The sequence below is a fragment of the Candoia aspera genome, chromosome 3 (assembly GCF_035149785.1).
Source record: "Candoia aspera isolate rCanAsp1 chromosome 3, rCanAsp1.hap2, whole genome shotgun sequence".
Taxonomy (NCBI): Eukaryota; Metazoa; Chordata; class Lepidosauria; order Squamata; family Boidae; genus Candoia; species Candoia aspera.
Window position 1 is genome coordinate 156747665 of NC_086155.1, and position 18605 is coordinate 156766269.

General features: G+C 36.4%; 1 protein-coding gene across 1 annotated transcript in view; it reads left to right on the forward strand.

The window, feature by feature from the left end:
• The window catches only part of PIEZO2 (piezo type mechanosensitive ion channel component 2), a 224439-nt gene that overhangs the window by 173746 nt on the left and 32088 nt on the right, over positions 1-18605 (forward strand). The window contains exons 21-33 of the mRNA XM_063299098.1: positions 4139-4299; positions 4952-5128; positions 5877-5993; positions 7647-7847; positions 8423-8627; positions 8761-8862; positions 10135-10300; positions 11568-11811; positions 12628-12724; positions 13728-13887; positions 14352-14441; positions 15121-15245; positions 16075-16146. Coding sequence (XP_063155168.1) covers positions 4139-4299; positions 4952-5128; positions 5877-5993; positions 7647-7847; positions 8423-8627; positions 8761-8862; positions 10135-10300; positions 11568-11811; positions 12628-12724; positions 13728-13887; positions 14352-14441; positions 15121-15245; positions 16075-16146 — 1917 coding nt within the window. The remainder of the gene's footprint in view (positions 1-4138; positions 4300-4951; positions 5129-5876; positions 5994-7646; positions 7848-8422; positions 8628-8760; positions 8863-10134; positions 10301-11567; positions 11812-12627; positions 12725-13727; positions 13888-14351; positions 14442-15120; positions 15246-16074; positions 16147-18605) is intronic.

Here is an 18605-nt window from a genome sequence, read left to right on the forward strand (position 1 = left end):
GTAGTCAAGTAAACTCAAGTGAAGATGAAGAAAGTGAAAACTTTTACGAAATGCTGCAGTCTGAAATTGATCGAACATGCAATCAAGATGCTCTGTTAATTATTGGCGACTGGAACGCAAAAGTTGGAAATAAAGAAGAAGGATCAGTAATTGGAAAATATGGCCTCGGTGACAGAAATAACACTGGAGATCGCATGATAGAATTCTGTAAGACCAATGATTTATTTATTTGCAACACTTTTTTTCCAACAACACAGTCGACAACTATATACATGGACCTCGCCAGATGGATTACACAGAAATCAAATTGATTACATTTGTGGAAGGAGACTGTGGAGACGCTCAATACTATCAGTTAAGACAAAGCCAGGAGCTGACTGCGGGACAGATCATCCATTGCTCACGTGCAAGATCAAGCTGAAGCTGAAGAAAATTAAAGCAAGTTCAAGAGTTCCAAAGTATGATCTAGAAAACATCCCAGAGATCACCTCAAAAATAGATTTCATGCACTAAACACTGATGACCGAAGACCAGAAGAGTTGTGGGAAGACATTAAGAACATAATATGCGAAGAAAGTGAAAGATCATTAAAAAGGCAGGAAAGAAAGAAAAGATCCAAGTGGATGTCAGATGAGACTCTGGAACTTGCTTTTAAGCGCTGAGTAGCTAAAGCTAATGGCAGAAAAAATGAAATAAGAGAGCTAAATAGAAAATTTCAAAGGGCAGCTTAAAAGGAAAAGGAAAAGGAAAAATATTATGATGAAATATCCAAAGACCTAGAGTTAGAAAATCAAAGAGGAAGAACACGATCAACATTTCTCAAGCTGAAAGAGCTGAAGAGAAAATTCAAGCCCCAAGTTGCTATCCTTAAAGATTCTTTGGGCAATACATTAAATAACACAGGTAGTATTAAGAGAAGATGGAAGGAATATACAGAATCACTGTATTAAAAAAAAGTTAGTCAATGTTCAGCTATTTAAGGAGGTAGAATATGATCAAGATCTATCAGTACTGAAGGAAGAAGTTCAAGCTGCACTGAAGGCATTGGCAAAAAACAAGGCTCCAGGAATTGATGGATTACCACTTGAGATATTTCAACAATCAGATGCAGCACTGAAAGCACCTGTACACGGATCAAGAGGCAGTTGTTAGAACAGAAAACGGTGATACCGAGTGGTTCAGAATTGGAAAAGCTGTGCGGCAAGGTTGTATACTTTTACCCTAGTTATTCAATGTGTACGCTGAACAATAATTTGAGAAGCAGGAATGTACAAAGAGGAACAGGGTATTAGAATTGATGGAAGACTCATTAACAACCTGCAATATGCAGATGATACAACTTTGCTTGCTGGAAGTGAAGAAGACTTAAAGTACTTGCTGATGAAAATCAAAGATTGTAGTCAGCAATACGTACTACACCTGAATGTGTAGTGAATGAAGATACTCAAAAATGGACCAATAAACAATGTCACAGTAAATGGAGAAGAAATTGAAGTCATCAACAATTTCAGTCTACTCGGATCAACGATCAATGCCAAGGGAAGTAGTAATCAAGAAATCAAACGACATATCACGCTGGGAAAATCTGCCATCAAAGGCCTATCTAAAGTTTTCAGAAGTAAAGATATCAATTTAAAAACAAAGGTGTGTCTGACTCATGCCATGGTCTTCTCAATTGCCACGTATGCCTGTGAAAGTTGGACATTAAAAAAGGAAGATAGAAGAATTGATGCATTCAAATTGTGGTATTGGCAAAGATTATTGAAAATACCATAAACTTCCAGAAGAACAAACAAATCAGGTTTAGAAGAAATACAACCAGAATGTTTCCTAGAATCAAAGATAACTAGGCTTAGACTTTCATACTTTGGGCACATCATCAGGAGAGACCGATCGCTTGAAAAGGACATCATGTTTGGTAAAGTTGAGGGCCAGCAGAAAAGAGGAAGAGTTTCAATGCGATGGATTAATACAGTTACCACAACAATGGATGCAAACACTGGGACAGTCAGGCATATGGCTCAAGACGGAACAGCATTTCATTCCGTTGTACATAGGGTCACCATAAGTCGTAAAGGACTTGGCAGCAACTAACAACAACAACTCAAGTAAATCTAACACTGACAATACAGTAATATATGTAAAATAACATTACATATTAAGTAGGTGGTCTGTCATTATATTCAGCAGTGAATCAGTGCAGATAATCACATGCATGTATTATACTACCCTGCTTTGTGGGGTGCCGCAGGGTTCAGTACTCTATCCGCTCCTTTTTAACATCTACATGAAACCACTGGGCAAGATCATCCGTCACTATGGGGTGAGGTATCATCAATATGCAGATGATACCCAATTATACATCTCCATCCCGGGTGAAGTAAGTGATGCTGTGGCCACCCTTTCCGAGTGCCTGGGGGCTTTGGGGGCCTGGATGGGGGACAACAGGTTGTGGCCGAACCCGGGGAAGACGGAGTGGCTGTGGATTAATGGCTCCTCGATTTCTGGGAAATTGTCATCTTTAGTTCTGGATGGGGTTGCACTGCCTCAGACAGAGCCTGTGCATAACTTGGGGTCCTCCTGGACTCATGGCTCCTGCTCAAAGAGCAGGTAGCAGCCGTGGCTAGGAGGGCCTTTGTGCAACATTGTGTTGTGCGCCAGTTACGCCCCTTCCTGGAGCGAGAGGCCCTTCAAACGGTCACTCATGCCCTGGTTATCTCCCATATAGAATACTGCAATGCGCTCTACATGGGGCTACCCTGGAAGAGTATCCGGAAGCTACAGCTGGTGCAAATGTAGCCGCGCGGGCAACCTTGGGTTTCCCAAGATCAGCACATGTCACCCCTTTGCTCCGCAAGCTGCATTGGTTGCCAGTATGCAATTCAAATGTTGGTTATCACCCTTAAAGCCCTGTATGGCACGGGTCCAGGTTACCTAAGGGACCGTCTCCTCCCCATCACATCAACCCATCCCACCGGGTCGTGCAGAGAGGGCATGCTACGGACCTGTCTGCAAGAGAATTCCATCTGGCGGGGTCCAGGAGGCGGGCGTTCTCTGCAATAGCATCTGCCCTTTGGAATATCCTTCCCCTGGAAGTGAGATTGGCTCCCTCCCTCCTGGACTTTAGGAAACAGCTAAAGACCTGGTTCTGTAATTATGCCTGGGGCAGGAGAGAGAGTAGCCATTCCTGGGGATGGTTAGTTTCTTAGAAGAACCCAGCTCTGCCTGCAAATCATAAAGAACTTCCAGCCATCTAGGTTTTTATTATATTTATTGTATTATGTATTATAGTGTTTTACAGTTTTATATTTTTATTTATGTTTTATTGTAAACCGCCCAGAGTCCCTTTTGGGAGATGGGCAGTGATAAATTTGATTAATAAATAAATAAATAAATAAAATACTGGGATTATATTATATTGGAATGTAACAATGAGATAAGGGTTACGGAAATGAGAACATGCAGTACAGCTGCATTATTAACAGTGACCGTGAACTAAAGAAGTGGTTTTGTTTTGCAGTTTGTGTGTGTGTTTGTGTGTCTGTGTGTGAGTGAGTGATGTTGCATTGATTAGCTCTTCATTGTTTGGGGAATAAATTCTGTTTGGTAGCAGAAATTGCCTGGCTTCAGTTGAATCATGATCACATTTAGTGTCAAGTAAAAATAAAAAGCTTTTCCATTTTGGAAAAGGCATATTTTCTACTAATCAAAGGATGCAACAATATTTGTTACTGGGGCAGAGATTTTGTGATAGCTTACAATAATATTTTGTATTGTTAATATTATAGTAGTAAATTCATTAGTAAATATAAGGTTGTTTTATATTTTATATGTCATATATAAAATATGAGGTAGATTTGTTTCATTTTTTTTAGCTTGTATTTTTAGTTTGTTTTTTAATTTTTAAACTATTAAGATTAAAAATTGTCTTGTTAATTGTGTAAGCATAAAATAAATAAAATCTAAAAGTAAAAAAGCTTAGTTGATCTAAATACTTTTCTTTTTATTTTGAGGAAGAAATGTATATACTGTGTGTGTGTGTGTAATTAGCTACATGTGTATTTCAAGCTGAAAATAACAATAACTTTCTTTTTTGCACAGTGGAAAAGTGTTTCATTGTGTCTTATTTGTCTTTTAGATTTAAGGAACAAATGGCATTTGGTAATTGACCGCCTAACTGTACTTTTCCTGAAATTCCTGGAATGCTTTCATAAGCTTCAAGTTTTTGTATGGTGGCTTTTGGAACTACACATTATCAAAATTGTGTCTTCATATATTATATGGGTAACGGTAAAAGAGGCAAGTAAATAATGAATGCCCACTTTCTCTTGCAGTGTCAGTATTACAGTAGAATACAAATCACTTTATCTGCTTGAACATATGAATCTGAGGATTTGCATGGCCCATATGTGACTGAAGCTTCCTGGTAAAATAAAGCGGCCAGCATGAATCAGTACCCTTTAAAAATAAGTAACTGAAAATGAGTTCTCTCACACTTGCATAGCTTAACAATGTATTCCTTATGAGTTTGAATTTGTTTTTATTATTATTTATGCATTTAGTTTTTAAATTTGGATCCTTCCTGGCTACCAAAGGGTATGAAATGTAATGCTTGTCCATAAAAGGAGCCCTTGTAAATTAAGTCAGATCTCACAATGTAAATATCATAGTAAAAAGTATGCATTGAAAAATTTGTACTGTATATTTTGAGGATTTGTTTGCACCTTGAAATACCAAGTTTTGTTATGTAACTATCCATTAATTGTATTGTTTCAATGCACCCCACACCTTTCTTTCCAATTGGTTAATTCCAAATGAAGCCAAAGGAAATTTAAGCTTTCCATGTTTTCTATTTTTTTCAGTGATATATAAATACATGAGGTAACTTAAAAAAGGATTCTGCAATTTGTCATCTAATCTGTATATTATCTTTTCTGTTTTGTGCTTCTAGGTTTCTCTCATTAACTATGTGTTTTTGATCGCCTGGGCTTTTGCTTTGCCATATTCTCAGTTCCGTCCATTGGCATCCAGTGTCTGCACAGTTTGGACCTGTGTGATTATCATCGGCAAAATGTTTTACCAGCTTGAATCTATTAATGTTGCATCGTTTTCTATCAATTGTCCAATGGTACATTGCAGTTAGGTTTTAAGTAGTTATAGTTGTTTTAAATAAATAATTTTGGAACTGGAGGGACTTATGAATTAGAGAGATGACAAGCCCTAACCTATATAAGTTGACTCAGAAATTATTCAAACATTTTTCACAAAAATGAGGTAGACACTATATCTTTTGCTTCTTTTCCAACTCTGTTGAGATGTTAGTTATTTTCTGGTCTTTTTAATACAGAAATGAAGTACTACCTGGTAGAGGATTATTTTCTAGAAAGGTATCTCAAAGTTATTTTTCTTTTTGGACATGCCTTTCACCAGAAGAGGGATGAATTCTCTGCTGCTTGATCTCCTGCAGAGAAGACCTTACAATAAGTCTGTTAGTGTGAAATGTATGCAGTGTCTTCGGTCTTCTCCCACAATTTTGCCTTCTTACTTTGAATAGTTCTTCACTCTGTCCTTCTTAGCTTGCCAACTTGTGCTGCAAGTTTCCTTCTCTTCAGGCTAGATGTGAGGTTTTGGGTACTTAGTGTGGGATAAAAATGACACAGCTGTTCTGGTGCAGTTTTATCCTTTTTATTCATAGCAAGGATTTTGTTATCCTTATTCTTAATTGTAGGTCCCTGAAAGGGCATTTATAAAGTGCTTTGTTAATGAGGAACTGCTGTGTGGATTACTGAATTATTTAGCTATAGATGTAGTCCTAGCTTTATTATCACACGTACTGCTTGAGGAAATCAGAACTAATATTGTTGTTGTTATTTTAGCCTAATACGACTGAAAATCAGGAAGGCCTGAATGAATCACTTCTCTACAAAAAACCGATTGATCCAACTGAGTGGGTTGGGTTAAAAAAGTCCTATCCGCTGCTTGTGTACTTGAGGGTAATTATCTGTTCTCTACTGAAAGTCTTCAGTTCTTGCCTTCTAGTGGAGATGAAATGATATTCAGTATTATATAATCCTTAGAAATAGAGCTGTTCTCTTTGTAATCTTTCCTCAAAGATTGGGAAGGTATGGGTGAAAAAGGAAATTACTGTAATGAAGTTAAGTTTATTACAGCCTCTGATTGCCTTGCTTCATGAAATGAAAAAAGTGGTTTATTTTAAGCATTTCCATCCATCTCTTAATTTTCAGTTTTTATAGCAAAATAATGGTGATGTACTTTATAAAAAATATATTTACACTTGTTGTATTCATACATTTTTTAGAATTAGTTTATTTGAATAATTTATATGTCTTTCCAATTACTAGTAAGATAACATGTGCATGATTGTTAAAGGGTTTTTAAAAAACCAAAGAGGAGCTGGAAACTGGCTCTACAGCTTTGTTACATTTTGTTATTTTTGTACACTGAGCCAAAGCTAGAGATGGGTGGGCAATCATGGTTTCTTTCATGAAAATCCCACTATCTCAGTCTGGAAACTTTACCAGAACATTAAGTCACCCTTAGAGTTGCATAACTTCCACCACAAACTATTTTATTCTGCCTTATCACCTATCAGAACAATTCTGATGCAAAGTTGTACTGCAAAAGTTTATTTGCCTGTCTGACTGTGATCCACTCCCATCTGTGGTTTTGGGTGTATTACAGATACTCATATGCTATAAAATAAGCCATCTACAACCACAAATGGGATTGGGCATTTTTAGAATAAATGTGTTCTCAATCAGCATTTTGTTCCCCCAGTGCTAGTAGTATATGGGAACTTCAGAATCAAAATGTGTATTCATATGTACCACTCACCACTCACCACCACCACCCCAAACTCCTGTTTCCTAGCAGCTAGTTTTGAGAGGCATACAGCTTATAATCATCGATAATCATCAAAGCTAAAGTGAATCATGATTATAAGCTAGTTTTGATATTCTAGGGGGCTTTGAAAACAGTTCTTGATAAGGTGCCTTATTTCTAGATGCTAATATATAAGTAGAACAAAGAAAGTGATTATATTGTAGTCCAGTTTTAAGTGAAAATGCTTTAAAACAAAATGATTGACAATATATAGGAAAACAAATCACAGCTGGAACTTTTCTGTTTTGTTTAGAAAAGTCATAAGGTTGGGAAGAGAGCCAGTTTGGTATAGTGGTTAAGGCACTGGGCTAGAAACCAGGAGACTGTGAATTCTAGTCCCGCCTTAGGAACAAAGCCAGCAGGGTAACCTTGGGCCAGTGTCTCTCAGCCCTAGGAAGAAGACAGTGGCACACCAGCTCTGAAAAACCTTGCCAAGAAAACTGCAGGGACTTGTACAGGCAGTCCCCGAGAATCAGACACAGTTGAACAGATTTAAAAAAAAAAAAAGTTGGGAGAATATTTAACAAAGACCTAGATGTAGCAGTTTTACAGTTCTACTGTATTTTTAAAGCCATTATCTTTATAATTAATATAAGCACATAAGAAAATTAGTTAACTATTATTATCAGTCAGTATGCTTATTGAGTGAGTGTACATAGTTTAGGGGTTACGCTGCAATTAGTAGAATCAAGGCTAGTCATAGAGCTGATGTACAGTATTTACACTGTTTCCTTCTCTTACAGAATAACTTGCTGATGCTGGCAATTCTGGCCTTTGAAGTTACTGTTTACCGACACCAAGAATACTACCGATGTCATAATAATCTCACTGCCCCAGAAACCAAAACAATTTTTCATGATATTACCAGATTACATTTGGATGATGGCATAGTCAGTTGTCTTAAGTATTTTATAAACTACTTCTTCTACAAGTTTGGTTTGGAGGTAAGTTTAGACCAGTACCGTTAAAGCAGTATGGGTAGTCCTCATTTAGCGACCACAATTGAGACCGGCAACTCAGTCATTAAGAGACGGGGTTGCTAAGTGGAAAATGTGGCCAAATAGTATAAATGTATAATGAAACGTACTCTCATCCACCATTAACTTAAGGAAAATCCGAAACGTTTCAGCTGCCAATGTTCTTCCCAGGGAGAGAATTCCACAACTGAAGTATCACACCATGGTGGGCTCTTTTCCTGGTGTTAATCCATCATGCCTCAGATGGCATGGGAGCCCAGAAAATCATCTTCGAGGATATTGTAATCTTCCTTTTGCAAATGTTGTTATAATATATCAAGATATTTGTGCCAAATATCTTTAACAGTGTTTCTAATATCACTTTACTTTGCAAAATAAGGTAAGCATTATTAATAGTATGCCATACTGGCAAAAAAAAAAAGAGTTCTTTCAAGCTGATAAATAAAGGCTCATGGAGTTTCCGAGGATGAAGCTAATATTATGTTTATCATGGACCATTCAAGATGATATATACATTTTGTACATTTGCCTTGTTATCACAGAGTTGTTTCCTCTTGTCTGTAAATGTAATTGGTCAACGGATGGATTTCTATGCAATGATTCATGCCTTTGCCTTAATTGCTGTTTTGTATCGGCGGAGAAGAAAAGCTATTGCAGAAATATGGCCAAAGTACTGCTGTTTTCTGTCATGTATTATTACATTCCAGTACTTCATATGTATTGGCATCCCACCTGCACCTTGTAAGGGTAAGTGTCCTTTTTGCCTTAAACAGTCTAATGTTTTACTTCAATAATCACTGTGTGCTAGTAACTGCTGAAAATTAATTAAATAAGCACTCTTAACTGTTTGTTGTAAGCATTCTTGCCTCTGTTATTGCAGATTATCCTTGGAGAAATCCAAATGCCAACTTTAACTCTAATATCATCAAATGGTTATACTTTCCAGATTTTATTGTTAGACCAAATCCAGTCTTTCTTGTGTGTAAGTATTTTACTTTCTTCTTTGTAAGTTGCATCCCTTGAACAAACTTATTTATTTCACTCCTAAAGGACATTTTAATAAATGTCTAAAGTACATTTCTAGACATAGAATAGATATCAATATGCTATTGCTAGATTTAGTTACATTCAGCTTTATCTATATACATGTAAGACTTCAAACCCAACATCAGTAAAAAGTTCTGCTCTTAACAAACAGCACTGTTTCTTGACTCACCAGCTTCAGCCCTTGCAATAAACAAGAAAAAATCAGTAAAATTAATTACTTAATTAAAAAGTTAAGACTGAGGAAACAATACACACCCTTTTTTATCAGGAATAGGCAAAGTGGTGTCCTCTAGATATTTTTGATTACAGTTGTCATCATCCCTTATCATTGGTTATACAGACTGGAATTATTTGGTGTGATAGTCCAAGCAACCTGGAAGGCATTAGGTTGACTCCTAATTGCCATCTAATTCTTATATTTCTTATCTTAGTTTCAGGTTTTACATAAAAATGTTATGTTTTTGTGTATGCCAACTTAACTAGATTTGAAAAAGGGTCATTTCAGATTATAAAAATGAAAGGCATTACTGTTCAGTCACAAAGAGTTCACATAGTAGTCAAACAGTCCAAGGCTGATATTCCTACAAGCTTTCATGATACAGTAAATTGCTAGACAAAAATGTAGTCACAGTGCAGTGCAGAACTCAAGACATCAACAGTTTTGTATGAATAGTCAAGATTTAAAAGATAAAGTAGCAAAGGATCATCAGAACCAGGCAAATGCAGATTGCAGATATTGAGGCAAGGGTTGGATTCAAGACACAGAAGTTACAAGGTTAAATTATTGTAGAATTTGTTCCAGCACTTGCTTATACTCAAGCAGAGGTTTCTATTTTGTAGCCTGGCAACCTCCTAAATTTGACCCATACTGATTGGACTTAATTGTAGAAACCAGGCTACTTGGGAGTAATAGGCTATTTTTAAGTAAGCCATTCTTCCAGGGAAGACAATTACTTTCTGAACATTGCTGCTCATTTACCTCATTGCCCTTTGTGTCACAACATGGAGGTTCCTGCAGGATGAGTATCTGAATTTGTGGATTAGGATTAGAGTTAGAAGGATTAGAGATTAGAAAGAGCAATGGGATCTGGTTCTGCCTCCATTCTGATGCTAGGGCCATACTGGGCCCTTAGTCTTCCTCTTTAGATGAAAAAACATGTGAGACGTCCATCACATCTATATTCAATTCAACATCTTCTTCCATCAGATGATTTCATGTTGCTACTATGTGCATCCTTACAAAGGCAGACATTTGAAGATGAGAATAAGGCTGCTGTACGCATCATGGCTGGAGACAATGTAGAGATTTGCATGAACCTTGAAGCAGCATCATTTAGTCAACACAACCCTGTTCCTGATTTTATTCATTGCCGGTAAGAGTTGGATAATGATATAGACCACACATCTGCTTATATTACTTCTTCACAGAAATCAGATGCTCTTTGTGGGCTTTAAATTGGTAAGGTTCAGAATTGCGTTTTAGTACTGCAGTTGTCACTCAAACGTTTTCTCATGTTGCAATTAGACAACATGGTAGGGTAAGATTATTAAATAACAGAATTTTGTTCTTCACTGGAACATATAAAATTTATCAATAAAAGTAGAATTACAAGATGTTATATAATTTGTATCTGATTGTCCTGCAAGTAGAACAAGCACCTATAACAAAATAATTTCTCCTTTCCTCTGCTGCTCTCCGTATACCTTCAATATCTGCTCCAGGTGTTAATGGTAGTTCAGGAGCAGATTTCTGGAAGAGAGAAGGAGGATAGGGAAAGTCTTGTGCATGGACGGAGATCAATTTATGCAGCACTGATTACATCCCATGTTCTTAAGTACATTGGATTGTCCCAAATCAAAAGAAATTCCAAAAGCCCAATTTCCCACAACTAGGATCTCTTAAGATTATCAGTTTGGTGATAAATTATGATACTATAAATGTTTCTGTTTTAGCCTTTGGCTCCAAAATAAAAGTTCATAGCAATGGAAGAGTTCACCTTTCTTCTGTACTTTCAAACAATCATCGCCTTTGGATGGAAGAAAGGAAGGAAAACATTGGCCACCTCAAAAAGAGGTTCCTCTATTACAAATTCTAGAATTTACACACCAACATTTAGATTAATTCCCTTTAATTTACCATAATTACATTTACCCAAACAATGTGAATGGGGCAAATAAAAAAAGTGAAACAGCATAAAGCAGGAGTGCTCTGAGTCATTGTACTCTCAAAAGCAAGCAGCTTGGAGGTCACAATTAAAAAAAAATTGGTCAGGCATGCACAGGGAAAGTGAGCATTCTGTCAAAACCTGTTCTGGACTTTATTCCTTACTTTTTCTGAGCAAACTAATAGCAAGCAATTGCTGTACCACCAGATTTGAGAAGCCCTGTGATACATAGATTACAATGGGGGGGGGGGGTGTCTGTGTACGTGAATTCATTTACCATATTAGGAGCCCACTGTATCACAGAGTTTGAAAAACCCGTGTAATGGATAGTATTTTCTTGCAAGCACATAATCATTTCATCAACATGTATGATATGATGAATACCTGTCAAGAAAAATCATTATACTGTACATTAAAATGTGCACCACCTGAACATAAATTTGATCTCTTTCATTCCTATTTTGTTTTGTAACAGATCTTATCTAGACATGTGTAAGGTGGTAATTTTCAGTTATCTCTTCTGGTTTGTCCTCACTATCATCTTTATAACGGGAACCACTCGGATCAGTATATTTTGTATGGGCTACTTGGTAGCCTGTTTTTACTTCTTACTTTTTGGAGGAGACCTGTTACTCAAGCCAATCAGAAGCATCCTTCGATATTGGGATTGGCTGATTGCTTATAATGTCTTTGTGATTACAATGAAAAATATATTGTCTGTAAGTATCTCTTTTTCTGAAGTGATTATACCCTTTGTTTCTTGAAATAAATGTATAGGTTCTTGTTTTACTTTTTTTAATAGTGCAAAGAGTCCCACCCCACTACTTCATCTTTTTCTTCTGTCTAGAAACCATTCAACTCTTGACACTAATGTTTTGTGGTTATATATAGCAATGTTTCTCAACCTTAGAAACTTTAAGATGGGTGGACTTCAACTCCCAAATATCCACACATCTTAAAGTTGTGAAGGTTGAGAAACACCAATATATATAGCACTGGAAATAGGTGGCTGAATATTAAAAATGGGTCTTCTATTCTTTCCTTACCTTTGAGGCTTCCTTCAAGCTCCATACAGTACTATCTGTTCCAGATTGCTTGGAGCTCTAAACAGAAACATTAATTAATGGTTATCACTGCAGCATTTTATTGCAGGTTCCCTCTTTGTTTTGAGATATTTGTCATACAGTTGATGGCATTTGCATGTACCTTGTCTGTATCTTCTACAGTCACAAATTGGAATCAAAAAGGAGGGAGGATTTTGCAGTATTGATACTAGATTATTTACAAAATAACTTGTTTCATTGTATTGTTATGTCATAGGGTCATATGTAAAGGGTCAAAAGAGGACAGGATTATTTAAAGAACTATGGAAGAAGTTACTGCACTGGGCATATATTGTCAAGAAATTACAAACACTGAAGAAAATAATAATTCAATTCCTCTTTTTTTAATATTTGTGTAAACAGTTGCACGTTGTAGTGTTGACAGGCTTTTATTTTAACTTCTTTTCTCATATCAATCTCTCTTTATTCCAGATAGGAGCATGTGGCTACATCAAGTCATTGATTCACAATAGTTGTTGGGTGATTCAGGCGTTTAGTCTGGCTTGTACAGTTAAAGGTTATGACATTCGTAAGTATAGACCTATAAAGTCCTTTGCATAATTCTTCTAAAACTTCCATTAAAGTCTTTCAGATAGCCATCATTTAAAAAACAACAGGCAGGTTTGTTTTCCCTCTCTGATATTGAAAATCATTCTTTTATTTTTATAATACAGTCTAGAATAATTCAGATTGATAAATAAATTAGAATAAACATTTGTTGAGAAAAAAAACATTTTTCCCTGAGAATTTAGCACCATTTTAGTATATTTTTGTCCAAGACAGGCACAGGTTTGTTTTTGTTTCTGAAGTAATAGCATATATGAAGCGCATTCTAGCCAGTATTCATATGCAGACGTTGTGTCTAATAAAGTTTTTATGCATCAGTTTGTTTTTATTTGCAGATTGTATTTTGTTATTCCTGTGGACTTTGGACGTAATTACTACATATGCCATTCTATATTTTTTAAAACTATGTTTGCTTTATTTTTCATGTCCTTCCTATTTAAAAAATACCAATTAATTTCAGAGTTTATGCTCTTGGATTATTGTGGTTAGCTTCTTGGCTCATAACTATCACAGGAAGGCTTTTTGCAGCCGAATTGCTGTGTTATAAATCTGACGTGGTTCAGGCCACTTCGGGTTAAGAATGACGGACCTGTATATAAGTGAGCTGTTGGCCAGTTTAGCACAAAGACTAAAATAAATATTCAAATGATTGAATAAAGAAAAAAGAGAAATAGGGACCTTCCCATTGTGTCACCTTCAGTCCTGTGGTTCTCTGAGATGTTCCACTGTAAGAGATGGCCTTTTGCATCAATCTTGAATCTGTTTCACAGATTAGAATCTGAATAGGAACACCAGGCAAATGCACATACATGCACAGCCGTAAATAGACAATTCTTCTCCTGCCCCACTTGTGTGAAGTTTAAATCTTGCAGACATGGATTCAGAGTTCCTAAACCTCTTTGCTCAGCTCAGAAAAAAAATATTGCAATATCTTGATGCTTATGCTTGATACTTGTTCTTGTCAGCTTTGGATGATGGAGAGTGTAAATTGCCAAGTGGAGAGGCAGGAATAATCTGGGACAGCATTTGCTTTGCTTTTCTGTTGCTACAAAGAAGAGTCTTCATGAGTTACTACTTCCTTCATGTTGTTGCTGATATTAAAGCTTCACAGATTCTGGCATCCAGGTAAACTGAAATGTTTATTAATATATGTATTAATATATAATAAATATATAGATCCATGCAGTTGTAGTTGTGGACATGCGTTTTGATTAAACATTGTACAAACCGTAACAGTGAAATGAAATATATAACTTAAATGATTTAATCAAGTGAAGCTCTTATCACAGATTTGAAAATTCATACATGGATTAGGAAAGCCAGCCCTATGAAATAGGTTCCAGAATGTTTTCCTTAATGCCCTATCCTCTCTTCTTCATTGTTTCATTGTATTGTTATGTCATAGGGTCATATGTAAAGGGTCAAAAGAGGACAGGATTATTTAAAGAACTATCCTCTCTTCTTCAGCAAATGTGTTGAATCAGTTCCATCTTCAGTTCCATCTTGCTGGCAAAACTACAATTTTGATTGTCATCCTATATGTTTGTGCTGCATTGTTTGTATCTCCTATGTGTGTATTTATTTTTCAGAGGTGCTGAACTTTTCCAGGCCACAATTGTGAAAGCTGTAAAAGCAAGAATTGAGGAAGAGAAAAAATCAATGGATCAACTGAAGAGACAGTATGCTTTTCTCTTATCTTAAAATTCCTTTCTGGAGTTTCGGGTGTAACACCACTACATTAATCAGAGAAAAAGTATTTAAACCTTACACTATAGACGTCACTGCTGAAGGCAGTGACCACCTTTGGAATTTTGAGAGCATCTCATGACATTATGGGTTCCATCAGATAAGACATAGTTAATTACAAAATAAGTGAAAGTCAGGTGTGATAGGAGCCCCCAAAACACCTAGAGAAACATAGTGGTGATTACAAATACTACTGTGAAAATTTATGCGCTGTACATAGTAGCCCAATTCAAACATCTGTAGCTTGGTTAAATCATACTTTAGAAGACAATTTATGATCCTGATTAGTAAGTTGATATCAGCTCACAGACCTATGAGTACTGAAGTTCTGTTGTTCAAAAAAAAAGATGATGGGGAAACACAAGCGGAAATATTATATTCTTTATGGGACGTATAATTTAAAAAAAGAATCAGGCATCCACAGCCAGTGTTGTACACAACATTGTGTAATTTCTCTCTATGCTAACCTTTATTATAATGTAAACGTAAGTGTATTGATAATGTCATTTGATAGTATATTAAGAGTATCATATAATGTTTTTAAATTCTTGTGCTCTTTGGATCCACAAAAATAATGATTTAACTTTGAGAGTAAAAACTCTCTTTTGACAGGATGGATCATATCAAAGCCAGACAACAGAAGTATAAAAAGGGTAAAGAAAGGGTGATGAGCATAAATCAAGAAGCCTCAGATGGGCAAGCAATTCAAAAGGCTGCTGAAGAAGATGATGACGATGGTACTATTCCTTCAATGTATCCGATGTTGGTATTTATTGTTTGGACCTTAGTATTATTAAAATGAATGTATATAGGAAAGTACAGTGCCTCATCCAGACATTTGTTGGGTGGGCTTCACGGTTTGATCCTATGCATATTACTTGGAAATAAATCCTGTTCTGTTTCTTTGGTACCCCTCCCTTACCCTTCCTTCTCACTGCAGTGGAAGAACAAGCATTTGGTTATTTTCAGAAACACTGTTGTTCCTTTCCCTGAAGAACTTCAGGGGTTGGGATTGGAATGCTGAAGTACAATGTAGAATCGTAGGATATGGCGTGCCTTCAGGCCTTTTAAGGCTTGATATTTAGATCATAGTTCACATTGGAATTTGAACTGATTTTCTATATGATACCTAAACAACTTCAGAATAGCACAAGCATTTTTAACTTACAGATTTTTCATTTGAAGCAAAAATTGAGTTAAGAAACATATTTTAAGAACTCAAATAAATACTTTTGTTTTCAGTCGTTTGTTTTAGTTTTTATACAATGAATTTTAATTTGCTGCAGCTTAGTTTTAATTTATAATGAATAACAAGCATTTTTAACAATCCCTTAAATATAGTGAAATTTGAAGTCAATTTCTGTTTTAGTTCTATGTCAGATTAGCCAGGTTTTGTGAATAGGCTAGTTATGATAATAGTAAGCAAATGCTTTTTGTGTTTTGTCTCTTGAAAGTATTAGAATTGGACCTGCTGTTGCACAGTTTGGAAACATTGGGAAAAAAAACTATAAGGCATAATATGTTTTTCACTTTGTAAAATTAATGTTTGGACATATTTCATTTTAGGAGAAGCAGACAAAGAAAAAACCAAGGGCAAAAAAAAGCAGTGGTGGCGGCCTTGGGTTGATCATGCTTCCAGTAGGTTTCTCAATCATCTTTAAAGTACATGAATTTAACCCTTATATCCTTGACCAGAATAGAGGCATTCCCAAGACCTGTTTGATTTTATGCATGGTTTTATACTTGTGACTTGGTAGTTATGTGGACACGAAAGATTCCAGGGCGAAAAAATTGTATTTCTTTTAGGCAACCATACGTTGATGCAAGTTTCAGTTAGCACCTTAGGCAAATATTCACTACATGAAAGAAAAATAAATATTCTTTATCTATCCCTGCTTTAGCAAAAATACCCAACAGTTTAACAAACATCCCATAGTTCTGTTTCTGTCAAGTCACAAGTAAACTGTGCCTATGTATACATATGTACATATATTTCTGTTTCTAAAGGGCATGATGAAAATTTATAGAGACCTATCCTATTTTCAAATGGTTATTGAACACCCAACCGTTGTTTTACTTTTCAGAAAAAAAATCATTGCAAGTAATGTGTTTTGAATCTGTAGCTTTTCCAAATGGACCTGGATATGGTCTCTGTTAATCCTCATTAGTTTTGCTGCTACAGAAGAATGGTTGAAATTCAGATACTAAGAATGACTCAAAGGCTGTCAGGATCCAAGGTTATCTTTTGCAGTGGATTTTATTCCAAACGGAAAGCTGAGGAAATAAGCATACTTGCCCTGCTTTCTCCTTCAGCCTACTCTGTGAAAGTGGCCTGCATCGATACATAACTCTTTTTAAATTATTCCAGCTCATTTCATTTTTTCTGATTCATTTTACCCTCATTACATGTTTTAGGAAACCAATATAGAATCCATATTGTTGCAATAATGCATATACTTGTGAACAGCAACCTGTGGCCAAGCCCTGAAAATGAATATTACCCACCAGGATTGTATGCGCTTTTAAAATAATTGCCCACAAGTCAGAACAATAGTTGCATAATTGGTGAACCAAGTTCATTGTCCCGCCATTTCTAAACATTTTAATATAATATTTGAAGAGGGCTGTTGTATCCATTGAAAGTGGATATTATCTGAACAGTGCTTTTGCTTTTGCGCTGACAATAGAATTCTCAGGGCTTTTCTTCTGCATGGCATGAGAAACATGTTTTCACACACCTGTTGCTCTCTGCTAGTCTCCAAAACATTTGCAAGAATCAGTCTGTGGAGAAGAAAATAATACTGTTTCACTGGTTTCACTCACTGTGCTTCTTCCATTTTGATGAAGTTACAACCGATGTGTGAAGAAATGATTTGTAAGTAGAGAGGCATGATCTTATTGAAAATTAGGCTGCAATCTTAAATTAAATCATATTTCTCTACCACATTAATGAATGCCTGCAAGAGTGCATTATTGCAGTTTAATCATACCATCCTTCTACAGAGATATCAACTTGCATTAATCAGGTGTGTTCCCTGCAATGTATAGTTGAATTATATAAGGCTTACTAGTGACAGCTTAATCTGTTAAGGACACTGGGGGGTTAATAATAATAATAATGATAATAATAATTTAAATTATTAAATAGTATTATAATTGATTTAATTGTCAGCTCACTTGTTAGTGAAAAAGGGGGGAATTGTTTTATACTGTTAGTCATAAAAGAACAGAAGTTTAGATAAATGCAATTTGAGGAAAGGAACTGATAGCTTTTCCTAACTGGATCCCATTATGAAGAGCTCTTCAGCAAAGGATCATTACCTTGTCGTGGTGCTGGAGCTTGAGCACCTCAATGATGCCATGAGCTAAACTGTGAAGGGCCACCCAAGTCAGGAAGGTCATGACAGAGAGGTCAGACTAAATGCGATCCCTGGGGAAGGTAATGGCAACCCACCCCAGTATTCTTGCCGTGAAAACTCAATGGATCAGTACAACCAGAGATATGTCAGTATACCATTGGAAGATGAGACCCCCAGGTCAGAAGATGGTCAAAATGCTACTGGGGAGGAACAGAGGATGAGTTCAACTAGCCCCAGACGTGATGACGCAGCTAGCTCAAAGCCGAAAGGACGGCTAGCGGCTGACGGTGCTGGTGGTGAACGGCGAATCCGATGTTCTAAGGATCAACACACCACTGGAACCTGGAATGTAAGATCTCTGAGCCAGGGCAAATTGGATGTGGTTATTGGTGAGATGTCAAGATTAAAGATAGACATTTTGGGCGTCAGTGAACTGAAATGGACTGGACTGGGCCACTTCACATCAAATGACCACCAGATCTACTACTGTGGACAAGGGGACCACAGAAGAAATGGAGTAGCCTTCATAATTAATAGTAAAGTGGCTAAACCAGTGCTTGGATACAATCCAAAAAACGATAGAATGATCTCAATTCAAATTCAGGGCAAGCCATCTAACATCACAGTGATCCAAATATACGCCCCAACCACAGATGCTGAAGAAGCTGAAGTACAGCAGTTCTATGAGGACCTGCAGCACCTACTGGACAACACGCCTAAAACAGATGTTATTTTCAT